Genomic DNA, 22,274 nt, shown 5'->3' on the forward strand with positions numbered 1-22,274 from the left:
TGAGTAGATTAATAGAATTTAAAGCTGGAAAGGACTTCAGAGGTCCTCTAGTCCAGCCACCTCATTTTACACATGAAGTAACTGAGGCCCAGAGAAGTTAAGTGGGTTGCTCAAGGTTACCAAAATAGTAAGCATCAGGGATCCCCCCAAACCCAAGGAGGGCCACTTTGATGGGATGTACTGGAAAACGTTTAACAACTGGCTCTCTGGTTTAATCCACAACATTGGTATTTTCTCCATTACTTTCTCAAGTTTAAACAATCACTAAAACAATCAAACCTTGATTTATGTTTTGCTGATATCCGAGGTATAAATATCCACAGCCCAAATTTAACAGCTTTTAGAAGCTGGCTCCAGCACACCCTGCCTCTCTGTCCACTCCCAGCTTCAGTCTCTCATCCTCCCACTCGCCCTTATGCCTGCTGTGGACATCCCAGGCCTAGGAGGCTGAGGGAAGATAGGCAGCATTCACTGGGCATCCTCTTTCCTGGTGTGCAGGGTTTGAGCATCTGTTTATCTATCTGCTGGGCCCTAGAGAAGACCAGGAGAGGGAAAAAAGGCAGCAAGATGCCAGGAAGAGAGCACTCTGGCCAGGTAAGCAGAAGCCCCAAGTTCTAGTCCCAACATATCCCCTCTCCTGGGCCTCAGTTTTAGTATCTGTACAATGGGAGGGTTGGAGCAGATGATTCTAATCTGCTATTGCATACTATGCTGTGTTTTATTAGATGACTCCCTGGCTAAATCCTGACTAAAAAGAGAGCTGGCAAAACTACATACATACCTTCTCACCTCCAAGGGCAGTGGGAGAGGTGTGGGGGGAATGTGCCATGATGAAGTGTCATCTGGCTCTCCTTGTCAAGGGATAGCAGGAAGAGAGGTGGGTCAAAGCCCTAGATTTCAGTCCCAGCCCCAGTGCCAGCCCCCTCCTCTCTCCTGTCACCTTCTTTGCGAATCTCAGTCTTAGGGACCTAGGCCCTCGTTTTTACAGATCAAGAAACCAAGGCCCAAAGAAGGAAAGAAAGTGAGGTGGCAGAATCGATAGAACACTAGAAGAGGAGGTGGGAAAGTCAGAGCTGAAAACCTCTCCCTGTGCAAGTCTAATTTTCTCTGAGCCCTGTTTTCCTGATAATAGCACCTGTCTCACAGGGTTGTTTTGAGGGTCAAATCAGATGACCTATCTAGAGCGCTTTGCAAACCTTAAAGCGCTTTGATAGCATAGCCTAAGTGCTGTCTATTATTGTTATTTTTTGCCCAAAGTCATGCAGGTAATCAGTGGCTGAGGTGGGCCTGGAAGCAAGGTCTCTTGACTCCTAATTTCAGGGTTCATCCCCGCCCCCCACAGCCTCCCACCTCTTCACCATCATTCCACTTACAGGTTCTTAATCGAATCTTGTTATCTGTGGTCAGAGATACAAACAGTGCCAGAATTTATTGAGTTCACAGTATTGGCAGGTTAAAAAGCCCTCAAACCTCCACACACATACCCGCTGCCCCAAGACTGTAGCAGTGGACAGAGGAAAGAATTTTCCCATCTTCCAGCGGAGAAAACTAGGCCTCAGTGAGGTTAGGGGACTTGCCCCAGAGTTTACAGGGAGGGTTGGGAAGACAACCTTCCATTCCCTGTTCTGGATCCTTTTAGTTCTCCCACTACTCATCAGGGAGCCACTTAAGGGTATAAAAAATGGCAGCTCCATCTCAGAAGATGGTAAGTGATCCCAAGTGATGGGTCCCTCCACTCCCAGGAGAGGTGGCATACAGGGAGGCCCTGGGGAAGAATGCCCAGGGCAGCTGCTGTCTGATCCTAGCAGTGCTGAGGGAGGGGCTGAGCATACCCTGCTTTCGGTCCTGCCTCGAGCCCAGTCCTGAAGTCCTGAGAAGGAGTAGGAGTTAGCCTGAGGAAATAAAGAAGGAGTTAGTCACTGAATAGAATACGGGTAGCCTCAACAGAACTGGCCATAATCAGACCAGCTCTAGCCATCTCTCAGAGGAGGACCCTAAATGCCAGAAAGGTTTGATAAAATGCCCAGGATTACATAGCTAGTTCAAGGTGACTGGGAAATCTGGGGAAAGAGCCCAAGACTCAAGGCCTCCACTTTCTTCTTTATAAAAAGAAAGGGGTTTATCTAGAGGATTTCTAAGGGCCCTTCTAATTCTGACATTCTATGTTCTAAGACTGAAATTAAGTAGGGGTGATATTCTATGTTCTAAGGTTCCTTCCAACTTTGACATGCTATGTTCTATGTTCTAAGTTGCCTTCCAGGTATAACAATAGATGCTATAAGGTTCTTTCTAGTTCTAACAGTCTATGTTCTAAGGCAAGGGTGGGGAACCTGCAGGCCTCAAGGTCTTCACATCTAGTCCAAGTTTTACAGAACAAATCCTTTTATTAAGGGGATTTGTTCTGTGAAGTTTGGATTCAGTCACAGGGCTACACTTGAGGACCTAGAGAGCCACATGGGGCCTTGAGGCCTCAGGTATCCACACCCCTGTTCTAAGGTCTTTCCTAACTTTTCAACATTCTTTGTTCTAAGGACTCTTTCATCTCTAGCATTCTGTGTTCTGAACTTCCTTCTGTCATTCTATAACTCTATGTGACTCTGGATTTTCTCCAAGATGAGCCCTAGTAATACCACTTCCTGCATGAAGCCTTTCCTGATCCTCCTATTGGATCATTCTCTCCTCTGAATCTCATCTGGACTTTGGGTCTTTTTTTATGCACTTATTACATTCTGACTTGTGCCACAGTTATATACCTCACATATATGCCTCTTTCAGACTACTCAACAAATATCCACAGTGGCAAAAATCCATAGTAGTCCAAAGTAATTATTATCATACAGGGTTCTGTTTTCATCACCGGGCATATAAAAATGAAAAATAATATAGTACCTGCCCTCAGGGAATTTATAATCTAGTATGTATGTGGGGGGTGGGGGAATAATGGGACATATAAGTAAATAAGTATGTATGATATGACTTTCTGAGAACATAGGATCACACAAATTTCAGAGTTGGAATGCATATTTCAAGCCTGGTGCACTTTGTATGAGATCCTCCTAATTGACAGAGAGAATGGTGACTCAATGCTGGGGGAGATGAACGGGGAGGGGCTGGGATAATCATTTTGGAGAGGAGACTCTTCATTCCTGCTTTGAGGGAGGACATATGGTTCCAGAATCTCTTTGGGACCAACTATGGGAAGGAGAGAGAAAAATGACTTTGAAAGTGTAAAACACAGGGGAAGCTGACCCCTCAAAATAGCTTTGATTTCCAGCCTGCCTCCCTAGAGACTTCAAAGAATTTCCCCTTGGATGAGACCAGGGCCTCTCTCTTGGTTGAGTGAGATATCTGTTTTCTCCAATCTAAGGTCTATTCTGATAAGGTATATTCTGATCTATAGAAGTTCTGTTTCTGTTTGCTATCTACTTGGATAAATAGGGTTACTCACTATTCACTATTTATTTAACTAGCATTTGGTCGAAAAGAATTAAGCCTGCACATGTATATTTGTGTTACCCTCCTTTAAGCATTAGCAACCAATGAAGTCAGCGGCTTTGCTCCTTTTGAAGCCAGACCAACAGGATAGATGTCCAGTACTGCACCACGCCCCCCACCCCCAGAGGAAAGCTGAGCAGCCAGCCCTTTGCTGTTCCTCTCCAGTCAGGAATCAAAGGCTCCCTTGGAGAGGTGTAGGCCAGATCCCTGAGTTATCTAGCCAAGCCTCTCCACAAGCTGCATTTAGACAGTCCATATGGACATGCACATATTACATGGGCATCACACACACTTGACATAGCATTTTAGGACAAGAAGGGGCTTTATGTCATCTGGTTCAACCTTCTCATTTCACAGATGGGGAAACTGAGAAAAACTGACTTGACCAATAATATCCAGCTAAGAATTAGCAGGGTCTAGATCCTCTGACTCTAAATCCAGTGCCTACTATAGCACCCTGCCTTCATTCTTCCCCATCAAGTGCCTAGCATAGGGTCCCACCTATAATGGCTATTCATTAAAAGTTAGGTAACTTGAGTTGAAGCAAAATCTAGCCCTGACCCCCCAGTAGGCAGGACCCATCTGCAATTGGCAGAGCTCCAGGATGTCAGAACTAGAAGGGACTCTAGCAATCTATTTAATCCAACCCTCTCATTTTTCAGAAAAAGAAGGTGAAATGAGTCTAAGAGAACTTAAACAATCCACCCAACATGCCTGTTCCACCATAAGAGGGCCCAGGAACTCAAGCTATGGCTTCATTGATGGCTAATAGCTCAGGTTCCCCTACCCCAGGCTTCTGGACATGGGTCTCGTTGCCCCCAAGAGAAATCCCACTCCCCACCACTGCTCCCTCCCTCCCCCCCACCCAGACTGCGAGAAAATTTATCCTTGCTACCATATTGGGCCAGCCATTGTTAACAGCTCTCACAAGGAGTAACCAGGCAAAGAACCCCTTCTCCCCTATGGGGTGGGGTAGGCACCTCTGACCGGGCTCCTGCAGTCTCGGCCGCAGGCTGTGAGACAGCATCGTCTGTTGCCAGAACATTCCTTGTCCAAACTGCACACGTGCCAGATGCGGCTGTGGCACTCCATTGGATCTAGGGGGCACCGGCCCGCCTTTACTGAAACACAACAGAGAGAGAGACCTGAGCTAACGAGCCAGGCCAAACAGGGGAACAAGGAGAGGGAGGGGATCAAAAGAAGGCAGAGGGCAGAAATACCCATGACTTTAGGCAGACACCGGAGGAAGCAGCCCTGAGAGCAGCACTTTTTCCCGAATGGGCAGTGAGAGTCTATCTTGCACTGGTCTGGGATGGCTTGAAGGCATGGCTCATCATCTGGTGGGCAGCCCCCTAGTTTCTCTGCAAGAGAATCACAGACAATTATAGCTAGATAGAAGTGGTGAAGAGTGTGATCCTTAGAGGTCACTTAGTTTGGTCTTCACATCTAACCATATAGGAAACAGTCCCAGAGAAGGAAAGAGCCGCTCAACATCACACAGCCTTGGTCTGACTGAGGAGCCATATGCAACAGGCACACAAAAGTTCATCCCTATGTACAGTCCCAGAGGGTTAAATGACTTGCCCAAGGTGACAGAGGCAGCAAGTGGCTGAATGAGGATTTGAACCCAGGAACTTTGATTTTAAACTCTTTGCTGTTTCTACTACACCATGCTGTCTCTATAGACATGCACATGCGCATACGGGTTCAGTGTTCAGTCTCATATATACATAAACACATTTTCTTTAATGAACATCAAGCACCTGCTTTTGCCAAACCCTCTGCATATATAGTCTTTGTATAGGTACATGTCACATCCTATAGAATGTAAGCTCCTTGTGGGCAGGGACTGTTACATTTTTGACTTTGTATCTCTGGCATCTAACACAGTTCTTAGCACAGAGTAAGGGCTCAATAAATGTTTTCTGATTGATTGAGTATGCAAAGGTAAAAAATTATAGTCCCTATTCTCAAGGAAAGACTCCTCTTCCTGCATTCAAATTTGACCTCAGACACTTCCTAGCTGTATGACCCTGGGCAAGTCACTTAATCCTGTTTGACTCAGTTTCCTCATCTGTAAAATGAACTGGAAAAGGAAATGGCAAACCACTCCAGTATCTTTTCCAAGGAAATCCTAAATGGGGTCCCAGGGAGTCAGACATGACAGAAACAACTGATAATTAGCTGCTTACACCTTGGAGAGCATACTGCCATTCTCACACAATGAACCCAGTACAGTTGGACAACCTGAGGCATTATTTTAAATGTTTTAAATGTGATGTTGTTGTACTTATGATTTTTTTGTGAGCTAGACTAAAATAAACTAAAAACCAGTCTTCAAAAACAGCTGTAGTCAGCCATGCTATTATTTGTAGTCAGCCACCAAAGAACTAGAAGGTTGTAGCCTCTCAAAGTGGGAGGATTTTGAGAACAAACAAGCATTTTTTGAAACTTTGAATCCCCTTCTCCATTACTTCCCAATTTAAGTGTTAGGTGACACTAAATTCAGGTTGAGCTTTTTTTGGTTTGAAATGTAAATTCTGGAAAGCATCTTTTCCCAGAGTGAGCCTGTTTCATCCACATTAAAAATCCCCCGATCAGTGTATCCACCTTCTTTGATTATTGTCTTCAGAACATCTAGATACTTAGCTAGTTCATCCTCATCTGCACTGGGCACTTCTCTAGTAATTTTTTTTGGAGGGGGGAAGGCAAGTCAAGTGGGGTTAAGTGACTTGCCCAAACTCACACAGTTAGTAAGTGTCAAGTGTCTGAGGTGGTATTTGAACTCAGGTCCTCCTGACTCCAGGGCCAGTGTTCTATTCACTGTGCCACCTAGCTGCCCCAGTAATTTTTTTTGTTTTTTTTTGGCAGGGCAATTGGGGTTAAGTGACTTGCCCAAGGTCACACAGCTAGTACATGTGTCAAGTGTCTGAGGCCAAATTTGAACTCAGGTCCTCCTGACTCTAGGGCCAGTGCTCTATTCACTGCACCACCTAGCTGCCCCAGTAAATTTTAATGTTAGGCAATTAAAATTTATTTTTAAGGTGATCAGACTAATCAGTGCCTTCAGTGAAAGTTTCTTCATTATCCAATTCACTACCAGTCTCTTTCACTTAAATAAACTTAAAGGTTTTGTTTGATGGTTGCTCTGCTAAAAGGAATGCATTTTTATTGTGACCTCCAATCCATACAGTGAAAAGACCTCCATTTCTATCATTGAAATAGCACTTCTCTTCCTCATGGTTGTTTGCAAACCACAAGAAGCTGATGGAACTTTACCTTTTTTCTTTTATTTTGCCCATGTGTTTTATAATATTCCTTACTGTACATTCAGGAATTCTGACATCTCATTCTATTTTAGAGTTACTATGACCATGTCCATGCTGTTCAATTACATAAAATTTTTGTTCTAATGTAATAATGAGCCTCTTCTTTTTTGCACTGGCAATGTTTCCATCTGAGTTTTTCTTCCTTTTGTCCATTTTATTAAGTTATTTTTAAAAATATTAATATTTCCCCAATTCCATGCAAAACAATTTTTAACATTCTTTTAAAAAAAAACTTTGAGTCCCAAATTGTCTCCTTCCCTCTCTTCTCCCTGAGACAGTAGGCAATTTGATATAGATTATGCATATGCAATCATGCAAAACATTTCCATATTAGTCATGTTGTCAAAGGATACACAGACACCCTCCCCCTGAGAAGAATGAAAAAAAAAGTAAAAATTAATATGCTATGATCTGCATTCAGATTCCACCAGTTCTTTTTCTGGAGATGGATGGCATTTTTCATCACGAGTTTAGGGTTATTTTTGAAAAAAAATTAACATAACTGTTGGTAAGATGGCATGCAGCAGCACACCACACCCATACTGGCGGATAGGCAAGCACAAATTGATGTGTTGAAACCCTCAACCAGCTCAAGTTAGTTGAATTTGTTTTGGTTTGCATTGAATGTGGCCTGATATCATTTTATAATTCATGCTAAATTTAATTTTGCTTTATTTGAACTCACTTTAATTGTGACCTAGGGGTACTAGGAGCAAAGGAGAGATCCAGACAGAATGCTCTGGGAAAATTTGAGAGAGCAATCCCTTTCATCTGGGAGGCATAGGGGAAAGCCTCATGAAGAAAGTGGCATTTGAACTGGACTTTGAAGGAGGAGAAGATTTCAAAAGACAAAAATGAGGAGGGAGTGCATTCTAGGCATGGAGAGTGGCTAGAGAGGAAGCACCAAGATGCAACATACAGGCTGAGTTTAGGGACAAGCAAATAGTTCAATTTGACTGGAAAAAAGAGTATGAAGGAGAATAGAGTGAGTTGAGTCTGTACAATTAGGTTGGAGCTAAATCATGGAATGCACTAAATACCAGGCTGAGGAGTTTTTATTTGATTCTAAAAGCAATAGTGAGTTGCTGGTGGTTTTGGAGCAGTCAGATTTGTTAATTAGGGTTGTTTTGACAGACACATGAAGGATGGACCAGAGAAGGCAAGGGGACCAACTAGAAGATTATTATAATATACAACCACAGACACATATATACCATGGTCTGTGCAGTAGGATGTTAGGGACCTTGGACAGAGAACCTTGGACAAAATTCTCCCCCACTGGCCTGTGGTAGTGCTTGGCATTTCATCATTAGAAATACATTCCTTTAGTTCTTTCAGAGATTCCTGAGGGAATGCAAACATTGTTTTGGAGTAGTTTGACTGCATTAACAGGTATGGGAGTGAGACAGATGACAGTGAAGAGACAGATGTCCAGGACAAAATTTGTTTCCAGGGCACTAAGTAGCCTAAGCTCAGTCAGTCAGCCTGCACTGTCCCTGGTTCTGTTTTTAATGCTGCACCAGACCTGCCTTCCAAGAAGAGCTGGCTGCCATTGAGGTTTGTCCTAATTATGATTACTCCACACTTAGACACTACTCAATGGTACTCAGCCTTAGACCGTATCCTCTCCCTTCCATCCTTCTCCCATACTCATCCAGGGTAAGGATGAGGATCCAGGCATCCAAAGTCACTCAGTCTGCTGAGGGGACCAAGGAAGAAGCTGGCCATGGCTGCAGTCTCCTATTACTTCAAGGCTCCTCATATACCTTAGGAGAGCCCCAAGCTCCATCCTCTACTCTCTAGGGATATCCCAGATGCCACAAATGATTTAGAGGGTTGCTAGACGGGTCATCCCCATTAGGGATGCCATGTCCCATCCCTTGGGCTCCTCACAACCCTAGAGAATGACCTAATTCATCAGTCACTGGGTATCGGCCATTCAGTTTCTGAGCTTTTCTGTCCCCTTCAGTGAAGTACCTCCCTTCCCCCCACTCCAGTCACCAATTGTGCAGGGTTCCCTGGCCTAGTGGGGAAGGGGCTAAACTTGGCTTTGTGCTGCTCAGGCTCTAGGAGCCTCTGATATAGGTCAAAATATCCTAAGAGGGTGTGGAAAGCTTTGGATACCAACCTTTACACAGAGAGGGAGTCACCTACCAAGCAACTCCCCTGACCCCAAAAGTCTTGGCAGCTAGCTGTGCTGAGTGCCCTGTCTGGTCTAGGTACTGACTGGACCCTGCAGCCTTCAGCCTAATCTTCCCCCACTTCCTAATCCCCAGAGTAGGCCTCAGATCGAGTACTCAAATCTCCTTTCACAGCCTCCATCAATTTTCAGCCATGATTTTCCTGATGTCCCCAGGGAAAGCTTCCTCACCTCTTGCCTTCCACCAGCCAGAGTCCCCAGATCATCATCCCCAAACAGAGTTTCCCACCCTTCCCTCCCAGGCCCTAGACAGAACCATCTAATTTGCCCCCAGCCTTCAGATTCCTCTATCCTCACCTCTGGGACATACCCCATAGCTTCAAAAGATTCCTGAGTTGGCAAACGGAGTCCCCGATTCTCCCACAGCCTTCCTCAACATCCTTCAGTTTCTCACAACCCCCAAACAGAATCACTGATGAATTGTTGATGCCCCCACACCCCCTAGACTGATCTCCCTGAAACCTACAAGAGCCACAGAATATCCCATATTCCCCCCTACCGGACACCAGCCAGAGCTACATGATTAATCCTGTGAGAGCCCCCCGGGCACAGATCAGGATCTGATAAAGGAATCCAAGGTTCCCCCTCCTTGGCCCATTTCCACCAGCAAGGGCAGTCTCTCCTCTCCCCCTACCACCAAGCATTCTGGAAAAGTGTCTCTGGCCTGAGGTCCCCCCATGTCTCTATCTCCCCCTTCCATCTCCAGATCTACAGACATTCACATATGTGCCCTAACACATGGAAACATATAAGTCCAAGCACAGACAGAAGGGCCCAGAGGAACACAGATCTACGTATACATCAATCAATATGTACAGGCCCCATGTACAGACACACACAAAGATACAATCACGTACAAAAATACATAGGACCACAATGAGTTGACACCCAAATGTGCACATACCCTGGCATGGCCTCCACTTAAGGGGACAAGTGCCACTTTGTCTTGTAGCCCAATGTAAGCCATCGAAGCCCAAAGACTAGGGCTGGGAAGGCAAATGGGGGTAAAGCTGGGCATGGCCCCTTCCTCTACCACCTCCCCCACCCCCCAGCTGCCCAGACTTACCATACTTCTTCCAGCCTACTGTACCAGGCAGCTGGCTGCCTAGGGTCAACAGGGCTGCCAAGAGAAGAAGGCCTTGGGCCCTCATGCTGCCCTCTGGGAGCCAGCCTGAGTCAAGCAAAGCCTGGGGTGTCTGGTAATAAAGAACTTTAGGTCTAGATTTGTGGCTGAGTCAAGGGAGGGGGAGTGGGAAGAAGGGCACATACCACCTTCCTCCTTCTGGGACACACCCTGCCCCACCTCACCCCCAAACCTGAGATCAATATTGGGCCTCCAGGAGAGTAGGGACTTACACAAGCCTTTGGGAATGTGGCCAGGGGCAGCTCGGTCCCAACTCCACCCCTTCCAGGGCTTCCCCAGAGCTACCTCTTACCTGCCTGAGACCCAGATTTTCAGCTTGGAAGAGAAAGCCTTTAGGAGGGGGCACAGTGAAATAAGGAAGAAAAGGGGAATGTGAGCAGAAGAGGGTTCTTAGTCTGGCCTCCTGGAAAGAACTCTGGATCAAGGGTCAGGGGCCCTGGGCTACACAGTCCGACCATGTCACCTACTATCTCTGGGCTTTGTTTCCTCTTTCTCCTCATCTGTAAAACAAAGGATTGGGCCAGATGACCTCTTCTGTCCCCTCCACCTCTGTCATTCTCTGCTTCTGTCGCCATTGTTACTACCCCCAATCTCTGCCAAAAGAGAGCAGACCCCAGAGGTTTGGAAGCCAAAGGAGGTGGCCACCTTGTCCCTTTATCCATCTGTCCAGAGGACACAATTGAAAGACGTTAGTAGAGGAGCTTAAGGTAATTTGTACAGCAGGAAGTGTGCTAGGCTCGAGTTCAGCAGGCTCCTGTTCCCATTTAGATTCTGATACATTTTAGCTAGGTGACAATTAGGCAGGACCCAGTTTCCTCCTTTATAAAATAAGAGTAGTCATATTTGTAGAGTCAGAGAGCCTGGGTTTGAATTTCAAGTTGTTATTTTCTAGCTGGGTGAGGTTGTGCCTACAAAATAAGAAGGTTGGACTCCATGACATGTTAGGAGCTGGCTCTTACCCAGCTCACGAGGGTCGATTGTTAAATCTTCAGCATGAACATCTGTAGCAAACACTATAAATCAGGGCTTGATTTATTGTTTTATTGGTTGCCTAGACTTAAGAAAATGTTGGTAATGCAGATTAAAATTTAAAAGTATGACGTGTTTACATTTTTTTTTTGTAGAGAGCTGGTTGTTAAATATAGTATAGGACCCTCTGGTGGATAGTGAGCCCTTGGAATCAGGCAGATATGAATTTGAATCTTGCCAGTGACACTTTCTAGCTGTGTAACTATGGGCAATTCCCTCCGAGACTCAATTTCCTCCCCTGTAAAAAGGGGTGGAAATAATATCTGTGCCTCAAAGGGCTGTTAATATATCATGGTCATGTACACATATGTATTTGTCTCCCTTCTATTTATAAGTCCTATGACATATGATCTAGACTTTAAAATATTATATATGTCATTGTGAGCCATTAGATGGCACTACGAGAAATTCAGGTTAGACCACAGGTGGGACTTCCCGACACTGACTTCTGCTAGACTTGAATGAGTGAATGAGACAAAGCTCTGGAATTCTCCCCTCCTTCCTGGGCTGTAGGAGGTAGATCCTTTACCTACCTCCACCTGCCAAGAGAATGGGAAGTGAGAATTCCACTGTATCCATAGCCCCATCACCTTCCAGCTCCCTCCCCGTCTTAGAGATCTTGACCTTAAGGCCACGCCAAGTGGTAGCCAACAGAGGTGACCCTGAAATGCCTTCTTTCTGGACCAGCTCTCCCAAGGACACATGAGATTAGGATCATTTCCATTATGCATGTGGGGCTCAGGTGCCCCAACCTTAGAGGTTTTATGAGTGTCAACAAGCCTGGGCTCTGATGATGACAAGTAAGGCTGCCTCTCATCCTCCCCTTGGGATCCCTTCCTTAGATACCAAAGGATCCTGAAAAGAAAAATTTACTTTCACCACCAGACCTGGAGCCCCCAGGATCTCAGATAATCATATTAGCTAGCATTTATATAGCAGTTGAAAGTTTGTAAAGCACTTTACATACACACACACACACACACACACACACACACACACACACATATTTGAAGGGGGGAGTGGCAGTCAGGGTTAAGTGACTTGCCCAGGGTCACACAGCTAGTAAGCTTCTGAGACTGGATTTGAACTCATATCCTCCTGACTACTATTTCTCTCAAGTGAGAAGCTAAGGGTACAGATCGACTTGGAGTCAGGAAGACCAGAGTTTGAATCCTATTTCAGATACTTATGAGCTGTGTGACCCTGGACAAGTCACTTAACCTTGAGTAAAAGGACTATTAATAGAGCATTGTGGGTTACAGTTTTTAGTAGTGGCATACCCCCAAATAGGCTTTGAACCAGGGACATCACTCAAAGATGAACACATGTGAAGATCCCTCTTTAGGCTACTATACACACATTTTGCGTTGTGGATGTTATAGGTGTCTGCTAGGAACATTCTATATTCTAAGGTTCCTTACAGCTCTGATATTTTAACTTTGAAAAATCCTTCATATCAAAGTTCTAGTTGGCTGTCCTGCGCTGGGCTCTCCCTTGGGATAAAGGTGCTGGCCCCAAAGTGGGGGAAGAAGGGAGAGGAGTGATAGAAATCAGCCCCATCAGGCAGAGAGAGGGTCTAGAGCCCTGAGAAAGCCCGAATCAGAGCGCAATAGACTTGGAGCTAGGAGAGACAGGCCTCAGAGGCCAGCTAGTCTGACCTCTTCATTTTACACATGAAGAAACTGAGGCCCGGAAAATCTAAGTGACTTGCCCAATGTTATACAGGGGAACGAAGTAATGAAGGCAGTGTTTTAACCCAGACAGAAAGGGTTAAGGAAACAGAGGCTCTGGTGGCAGCCTGGTACCTGACCAAACCTGTTGGACAGTACCAACCTGCTGGACGGTACCACCTAAGTGCCTGCTAGGTGTTCCACCATTGTTCAGAGCTAAAGATAAGACCTCTCCCTGGTGGTCAGGGATGCCTCCTATTAGGATGGTGAAGGAAAGGGCCTGTTTTTGGAGGGGTGAAGGCAGGGAAATTGGGGTTAAGTGGCTTGCCCAAGGTCACACAGCTAGTAAGTGTGTCAAGTGGTGTCTGAGGCCGGATTTGAACTCAGGTCCTCCTGACTCCGGGGCTGGTGCTCTATCCACTGTACCACCTAGCTGCCCTGGGACTGTTTTTGAAGACAAAAAACTTATACACAGAAAGAGCACCAACAACCTCAGTATAAAGGACAAATGCCCAATAAGGGGTACACCCATGCAGGACTATAGGAGGTTAGAGTGCTGAAATATCCTTTGGGGCCAAGATAGGAAAACAAATCTGGATTTAGAGTTTAGAGGACCTGTTCAAAGCCTATCCCAGCTGCTTAGAGTCTTGGGGAAGACACTTAACTTTTCTGGTCCTCAGTTTCCTCATCCGAAGAATGATTATCTCTAGATTGTTGTAGAATTTAAGCTCCCTGATGACAGAGATTGTTTCTCATTTTTGTCTCTAGCTCCTGAGCACAGTCCCTTGTATATCGTGAGCATTTAAGGTTTGTTGACCTCCTAGACTGAACTGAGTCAGAGTTTTAGAGCTGGAAAGAACCTTAGATGACAGGACAGAAGAGAGATCATCCAGCCCAACTTCCTCCCCTGTTTCACAGATGAGGAATTTCAGTCCCATTGGAAGTCACTTTGCCCAACCTCACACAATGACTCACACAGATATTGTGCCTTGACGTTTGAATCATGGATCGTAGTTTTTATAACTACAAGGGAGATATAAAGGCTGTGTGTGTGTGTGTGTGTGTGTGTGTGTGTGTGTGTGTGTGTAAATATCGCTGACATTTACATAGGGCTTTAAGGTCTGACCAGGTCTTAAACCCAGGTCTCCTGACTCCTACCAGACCAATAATCCTTCTACTAGCTTTCCTCGGCTCCCTCTCAAGATGAATTATAAACAAATAAGAAATAAGCCAACCTTCCCTTCAAATGATAAGTTGTTGGTCCAGTGTGGATAAGGGGTCAGAGAATAAGAAGTTTGTATGGAAAGAACAATGGGGTCCCCTTGGCTTTCTCCTTGGGGGTCTGAGATTCCTCCGAGGCATCTAGGTGGCACAGTGGACCTAGAGTCAGGAGGGCCCAAGTTCAAATCCAGCCTCAGACATTGACCCCGGGCAAGTCACTTAACATCTGTCTGAGGAGCTGTAAAACAGGGCCCAAGGGAATCCCTGGATCAGGGGCTAGAAGGGACCTCAGAGGCAATCTAGCCCAACCCTCACATTTTAGAGAGGAGGAAACAAAAGCCCAGAGAGATTACTCAGCTTGCCTGAAGTTGTGCAGGTAACAATGAGAGATTAGGTGACTTGTCCAAGTTCACATGGATAGTAATCACCTTCAGAAATGACGTTTGCATCAGTTCCTCTGATTTCAGAACTGGATCTTTTCCCCACTGTATCATAAATCAGGGCATGCTTCCTGAGGGGTGTGAGGATGAGTAAGATTCAGATTGTCCTCATTTTCTGGGTGTAGCCTTTCCTCTCTTGGCAGCATGATGGTGTCTCTCAGCCTAGTCCAGGAATGAAGGGTTTTCGGGCATTCAGGGAGTGGAGCTGGGTGGGGAGAAGCCTTGCTTTCTAGAACCCTAAAGCTGGAAGTGTCTTAGAATGTAGCATCCTGTAACAAAAGAAGCACTGGATTTGGAATCAGAGGCCCTGGGTCCCAGCTCTGCCATTTCATAACTCCAACAAGTCACCTTATCTCCATAAGCCTCCATGCTCCACGAAGGTAACTATTTGCACTATCCACCTCTCAGGGCTATAGTAAGGATCAAATGATGAAATGCATACAAGGCACTTTGTAGATCGGCAGAAATCTGGGGTAGCTCCAATACCCTATTAATGTTCCTTTTACCGGAAAGGGAATAAGCATTAATAAGTACCTACTATGCACCAGACACTGTTCTAAGCACTATACAAACATTATTTAATTGGATCTTCACAATAACCCTGTGAGGTAGGTGCTCTTATGATCCCCATTTTGAAAAATGGGGGGAAAAACTGAGACAGATAGAGGTTAAGTGACTTGCTCAAGGTCATACAGCTAGCAAGTGTCTGTGGCTGGATTTGAACTCAGATCTTCCTGACTCCCAATGATCTACCTACTATGCCACATAGCTATCTCTAGCAAAAGGCACTTTATTTCAAAGAAAAAGTAATTAAAACAGAATAGCCAAATAACAAGTAGAATTATACATACAAGGGTGTGCTCTCCCCCCACCCCCACCCCCCCAGATTATACCACTGGTGTGAACAGGAACATATGTGCAGAACAAGTATGGCCACAGTGACATGTCTTGAGAAGATGCATAACGACTAATATCTATATAGCATTTCCCATGTGCCAGGGACTGTGCTAAACCCTTTACAAATATTATCTCATTTGATCTTCAAAAACCCCTTAGAAGTGGGTGCTCCATTACCCCTGTCTTACAGATGAGTAAACTGAGGTTAAGTGACTTGCCCAAGGTCACACAGCTAGTAGTGTCTGAGGCTGGATCTGAATGTAGGTCTTCCTGACTCCAGGCTCAGCATTCTATCCACTGCACCACCTAGCTGCCCGAAAGGTAACAGACATTGTCTAGGACAGGGGTAGGGAACCTGAGGCCTCAAGGACACATGTGGCCCTCTAGGTCCTCAAGTGCAGCCCTTTGACTGAATCCAGGATTTGTTCTGTGAAGTTTGGATTTGGTTAAAGGGCTGCACTTGAGGACCCAGAGTGTCACGTGTGGCCCTGAGGCCACATTCAGCCTTTGACTGAATCCAGGATTTGTTCTGTAAAGTTTGGATTTGGTTAAAGGGCCGAACTTGAGGACCCAGAGGGCCACATATGGCCTTGAGCCTTGCTCTAGGATCATGCAAAGCCATGGGAACACACTCTTCTGATAGCATCTCCTGCAAACCACACCTCTGTCTCTGACATGGACCCTGGCCGATGGCTGCTGATGCATCATTTGCTCTAGTCATGCCCTCTAGAAGCAGGCTGGTGTGTGGCAAGCTGCTCAAAGCATCTCCCACAGGGTTCTCTCCACTGGGCTGCTCTCTCCAGGTTGTCTGCTGCTCTCTGCTGGGATTCTGCTGAACTTCACTTGTGTGGTGGCTCCTTAACCACAGGGAGGGGCCTTTGGGCTTCTAGCTATAGCCTTGAGCTATTTCAGCTTTCCTTTTTTTTTTTTTTTAATGAGTTCTGGCCCACACCTGCCTTCAGACGGACAGTCAGAAAAAGCCAGGAGAAATGCCTGGTTTCATGTTAAGTCTGCCTTTTAAAACTCCTTTGTTTGTGCCTCCGCCATCCTCTGATACTAGTCTACCATCAGATTTGGGTTGGAAAAATTCCTTTTGATTCTTTCCAGCTCCCATCTTGCCCCTTGTAGGCCATGCAGATCCCCCGAGAACTTCACTTAGCAAGATCAAAAGAAGGTGGAGGAGGGAGACCTGGGAAATTTTTATCCTGCATTCCTAGCATTAACACAATTGCTGCCTTCCTTGGAGTTGTAAGACATCTGGGCACACAGAATACCAAAACTAGGAGACAGTAACAATAACTCACTCACCTTTTGGTAATGCTGTAAATTTATAAATTCTAGCTTTACAAAGCGCTTTCTTCACAACAAACCTGTGAGGAAAGTATAGGGTAAGTCTTATCAAGAGGTCTCAGGGGGTCTGTTCCAGGGTTGGGGAACATGTGGCCTCGGTCACATGTGACTTTCTAGGTCCTTAGGTGCAGCCCTTTGACTGAGTCCAGGTTTTACAGAACATGTCCTTTTATTAAGGGGATTTGTTCTGTGAGGTTTGGATTCAGTCAAAGGGCTCCACTTGAGGACCTAGAGGGCCACATGTGGCCTTGAGGCCAAAGGTTCCCCACCCCTGATAAAGGGGATCCACATGCATCTGAGAACCTGAGTAGATCCATCAAGGGTACCTTGTGACACCAAAGTTGCTAGAAAACCTTTGTATCCCAGGACTCAGAGACTGGGAACTAAGACCGAGATCCACATGCAGGGTACCTTCTAAAGGTTCTTTATTCTCTGCCATATTGGGATAAGACTAAGGGACTGGGGCCCAGTGTGCATTCAGCACAGCCTGGAGTTATTTGCTGACCCAAGCAGAATTTCCAGCTGCCTCTATCCTCCACTAATTCCCATGGCTCCCCTTTGATGGTAAAACTGTCATTATCCCCTCACCAATCTCAGTCATTATATACCCCAGGATATCAGGTGGAGCCATAGCAATGCTGTCTGGGGCTTTGCCCAAGGGCACAGAAAATTAGAAGGCACTAATAGCACTTCCGCTCCTTCAGTAATCCAGAAACAATTTAGTTTAGCACCTAATTAGCAAGAATAATTAGTTAAAATCAGAAGCTACCAAATGACTTCCTTTCCCATACTACCACATCTCAGCTCATCTCCTCCTTGTCCCTACCCCAGAGGGTGTATATTTTCACTTCAAACACCAATATCCTGTTCCCAGAGATTAGGATTTTTTTCTCTTGGGATTGGAGGCAGGGTTGCATTTCTTCACCCAATATTGGCCACCCAACAATCCCTATCCCTTTTCCTCACTCAGACCGAAACTCCCCTGGGTCCCACGACCTTCATGCCCTTGAGATCCCACCAGATTGAAGCTGGCTGTCTCTCATCCAACTTTCACTACTTGGCCTTGGAATCTATTCTACCTGGGACCCCCCAAGGCTCAGCTAGACTGTGGGGATCAGTGGCAAAGGAAGCACCCACTGACCAGGCTGGCCTCTCTCCCTGTCTGTCACCTACAGTCAGGTAGTCAGTAAGCGTTTATTAAGTGCTCACTATATGACAGACACTGTCTAAGTGCTTGGGATACAAAGAAAGGCAAAAATAAAGCCTGCCCTCTGGGAGAATACATTCTAATGGGAAGATAACACGTAAATAATAAGGCACATACAAGAATCTATACTAAGTAGTTGGTGAGAGGAAGGTACCAACAGCTGGGGGCATTGGAACTTCTTGCAAAAGGTAGGACTTAAGCTAAGTCTTGAAGATGGCCAGGGAAACTAAAAGGCAGAAATAAGGAGGAAGAGTATTCCAGGAATGGAGGACGGCCATTGCCAAGGATGGGAGAGGGAATGTCACCATCAAAGAACTTACAAGTGAGCCAGTGAGGTGAAACAGAGAGAGCACAGGGGGATGTTGAGTGTAAGAAGACTAAAGGTAGGAAGGGACCAGGTTAGGAATAGCTTTAAATGCTAAACAAAGGAATTTTTGTTTTACCCTAGAGCTAATAGGAAGACACTGGAGTTTATTGAGTAGAGGAGAATAGGTGACATGATCTGAACTGCACGTTAGGGAAATCACTTGGACACCAAGTGGAGAATGGATTGGAGTGGGAAGAGATTTGAGAAAGGGAGACCAATTAGATTATCACAATAGTCCAGGTGAAAGGCGACAAGGGCCTGAAATAGGTGGTGGCTGTGTGAATGGAGAGAAGGAGATATATACTGTATAAGAGATGTTGTGAAGGAGGTGGATGGTGGGAATGAAAGGGATGGTATTTGGCAAGTTGGGATTGGTGGTAGGACGAGGGGATAAGGGATTGGAGAGAAAAAGATAGTGTAGAATTGCATTTTGTTACTCAAGGAATCAAGGCAGGGAAGGGAGGAGAGCAGAGAGGAGACAGAGGTGATGGTCTGGGAATTAATAGAGGAGTGGAGAGAATGGAGGTAACTCTGAGGATGAGGACCAGGGTTATGGGTCATAAGACATAGGGAAAGATTGAATTATAAATTGTTATAATTAGATCATAGGATTTCCAAGTTTGTGAACAAGAAAGTGGAACATGTATGGGTGATGGCAAGATCCAGGATAAAACCATCTCTCTGTGTATCTAAGATGGAAGAGAAGAGTGTTGTTGTTCAGTCATTTCAGTTGTGTTTGACTCTTCATGAGTATTCTAACCACTGAGGAGTGAGTCCAGGAAGAATATCACTGGTTGGAAAGAGATCTGCTGAGGGAGGCATGAGATTAGATTGTTTAAGGTCCTCCCTTGAGATTCAACTTCCTGGCAGATGGCTATACTTTGTCCTGTGAGACCCCAAGAGGCCCACCTCACACAGGCCAGAGCATGCGAAGGCAAGAACCCAATCAGGAGACTAGAGTACCTTTATTGTCCTGGAGGAGGAGGAGAGAGAGAGAAGGCAAGAAGATATCATGAAAGGTTTGTCAGAGAGAGAGAGAAGGCAGGGAAGATATCATGAAAGATTTGCCCCGGAAGATAGTCCAACAATGGTGATGGTCCTGAGGTAGGGCTCCAGTGAACCAGAGATTTTGGCTATTGATATCACTTCCTCATCACCCGAACGCAAAACAACCATGAGGAACTCGAGAGAATCTCTGATAGCTGGCTGGTAGACCACCCTGGCGACTCGGAGGCAGAGGAGCTTTGCCTAGCTGAATCATCTCACAGTGTCCTCATTGAGTATCTTTCCCATGTGATGGCTAAGTAAATTTTCTTACCTTTACTGTTGAATTAACTATGAGTGTTTCATTTTGTTCCAGTACCGGGTATGACCTGCCAAGGGACTATTTCAAGTCAGCTGCAGCCTAGAGTACACACCCTCCACTGAATTTTCCCCAGAGCCTAGAATTCCTAGCTATAGCTCTAACTGTGTCTACTCTGAATTTTTTTTTTTAAGATCTGGAGTGTTTAGTGGATTGCAAATTCAAGATGAATCAGCAGTGCGATGTGGCAGCCAAAAAAACTAATGTGATTTGGGATTGCATTAAAAGGAGCACAGCTTCCAGGAACAGGAAAGTAAGAAATTCACATCTGCCCTGCCAGATCTCATCTGGAGCATTGCATTCAGGTTTGCAAACCACAGCTTAAGAAGGATGCTGATATGCATTTGGATACAAGCACATTTTTTGTTTCTGGGGTCCTGGCACCAAAATCACTCATTTTATCTATGGGGGTCCCATTCAGTTGGTTCTTCCCTCATGCTATGGCTAGTAAATTACCAGCTGTCTCCTGAGTTCCAGTCCTGAATCTTCACCAATGTGCTAGCCATTGCCACCCGGGGGCCCCATATCAATCACAGCCCACTCCACCTCAGCTGTACACAGATGGTTACATCCTTGATATTGTCATCAACTACAAACATTCTACTTCCATATTTAGGAACTCCCAAATCTTCTACCTGATCCAAATCCTTTATCTTGATATTTCTCTCTGCCTTACCTGGTTTTTTGTCCTCACAATTGCTTGCAGTATCTTTACCCACTCTGTTCTTTCCTAAGCAACACCCCAGAACTGGCCGTTCTCTTCTCCCTTAGACAACTAGGTGGCCCAGTGGATAGAGCTCTGAACTGGAGTCAGGTAGACCTAAGTTTATTTTTTTTGGTTATTTATTTATTTTTATTTTATCGAATTTATTTAATATATTTAGTTTTCAGCATTGATTTTCACAACAGTTTGAATTACCAATTTTCTCCCCATTTCTACCCTCCTGCCCACTCCAAGATGGCATATATTCTGGTTGCCCTGTTCCTCAGTCAGCCCTCCCTTCTGTCATCCCACTCCCCTCCCATCCCTGTTTTCCTTCTTCTCTTGTAGGGCAAGATAGATTTCTACACCCCATTGCCTGTGTATCTTATTTCCTAGTTGCATGCAAAAACTTTTTTTTTGTTTTTGAACATCTGTTTTTAAAACTTTGAGTTCCAAATTCTTTCCCCTCTTCCCTCCCCTCCCACCCTCCCTAAGAAGGCAAGCAATTCAACACAGGCCACATGTGTATCATTCCATGTTGTGAAAATACTCATGTTGTGAAAGATTGACTATGTTTTGCTCGTTCCTAACCTATCCCCCTTTATTGAATTTGCTCCCTTGACCCTGTCCCTTTTTGAAAGTGTTTGTTTTTGATTACCTCCTCCCCCTGTCTGCCCTCCCTTCTATTGTCCCCCCCCCTTTTATCTTCTTCCTCCGTCTTTCCTGTGGGGTAAGATACCCAGTTGAGTGTGTATGGTATTCTCTCCTCAGGTCAAATCCGATGACAGCAAGATTTATTCATTCTTCCTCACCTGCCCCCTCTTCCCTTCCTAACAGAACTGCTTTTTCCTGCCACTTTTATGCGAGATAATTTACCCCATTCTATCTATCCCTTTCTCCCTCTCTCAATATATTCCTCTCTTATCCCTTAATTTGATTTTATTTTTTTTAGATATCTTCCCTTCATCTTTAATTCACCCTGTGCCCTCTGTCTATATATACATATTATATATATATGTATATATATATGTGTGTGTGTATGTATATACACACCTACATATATACATACATAGACACTCACATATGTATATATATATATACATACACATATATATATGCATATTCCTTTCAGCTACTATGATACTGAGGTCTCATGAATCATACACATCATCTTTCCATGTAGGAATGTAAACAAAACAGTTCAACTTTAGTAAGTCCCTTATGATTTCTCTTTCTTGTTTACCTTTTCATGCTTCTCTTGATTCTTGTGTTTGAAAGTCCAATTTTCTATTCAGCTCTGGTCTTTTCACTGAGAAAGTTGAAAGTCCTCTATTTTGTTGAAAGTTCATTATTTGCCTTGGAGCATGATACTCAGTTTTGCTGGGTAGGTGATTCTTGGTTTTAATCCTAGCTCCATTGATCTCCGGAATATCGTATTCCAAGCCCTTTGGTCCCTTAATGTGGAAGCTGCTAGATCCTGTGTTATCCTGATTGTTTTTCCACAATACTCAAATTGTTTCTTTCTGACTACTTGCAGTATTTTCTCCTTGACCTGGGAGCTCTGGAATTTGGTGACAATATTCCTAGGAGTTTTCTTTTTGGGATCTTTTTGAGGAGGTGATCTGTGGATTTTTTCAATTTCTATTTTACCCTCTGGCTCTAGAATATCAGGGAAGTTCTCCTTGATGATTTCTTGAAAGATGATATCTAGGCTCTTTTTTTGATCATGGCTTTCAGGTAGTCCAGTAATTTTTAAATTATCTCTCCTGGATCTGTTTTCCAGGTCAGTGGTTTTTCCAATGAGATATTTCACATTGTCTTCCACTTTTTCATTCCTTTGGTTCTGTTTGATAATGTCT

General features: G+C 44.8%; 1 protein-coding gene across 1 annotated transcript; it reads right to left on the minus strand.

Annotated features, from left to right (window-relative positions):
- Positions 1-4,455: 4,455 nt before the first annotated feature.
- On the minus strand, positions 4,456-10,175 carry LOC118842370 (WAP four-disulfide core domain protein 5-like). The gene is made up of 3 exons (XM_036749910.1): positions 10,091-10,175; positions 4,716-4,856; positions 4,456-4,616 (listed from the first exon to the last, which is right to left on the minus strand). Exons 1-3 carry the CDS (start codon positions 10,173-10,175, stop codon positions 4,456-4,458), a joined length of 387 nt encoding a protein of 128 aa, XP_036605805.1.
- Positions 10,176-22,274: the final 12,099 nt, after the last annotated feature.

Source organism: Trichosurus vulpecula, chromosome 3 (genome assembly GCF_011100635.1).
Source record: "Trichosurus vulpecula isolate mTriVul1 chromosome 3, mTriVul1.pri, whole genome shotgun sequence".
In the NCBI taxonomy this organism is placed as follows: Eukaryota; Metazoa; Chordata; class Mammalia; order Diprotodontia; family Phalangeridae; genus Trichosurus; species Trichosurus vulpecula.

What these genes read in the sequence shown, in the direction of transcription:
- LOC118842370 (XM_036749910.1), bottom strand. Translation starts at nt 10,175, where the DNA reads ATGAGGGCCCAAGGCCTTCTTCTCTTGGCAGCCCTGTTGACCCTAGGC. An exon ending in AGTAGGCTGGAAGAAGTATG is followed by an intron (nt 4,857 to 10,090) that starts GTAAGTCTGGGC and finishes ATTCTCTTGCAG; the next exon opens with AGAAACTAGGGGGCTGCCCA. An exon ending in GTGTCTGCCTAAAGTCATGG is followed by an intron (nt 4,617 to 4,715) that starts GTATTTCTGCCC and finishes GTTGTGTTTCAG; the next exon opens with TAAAGGCGGGCCGGTGCCCC.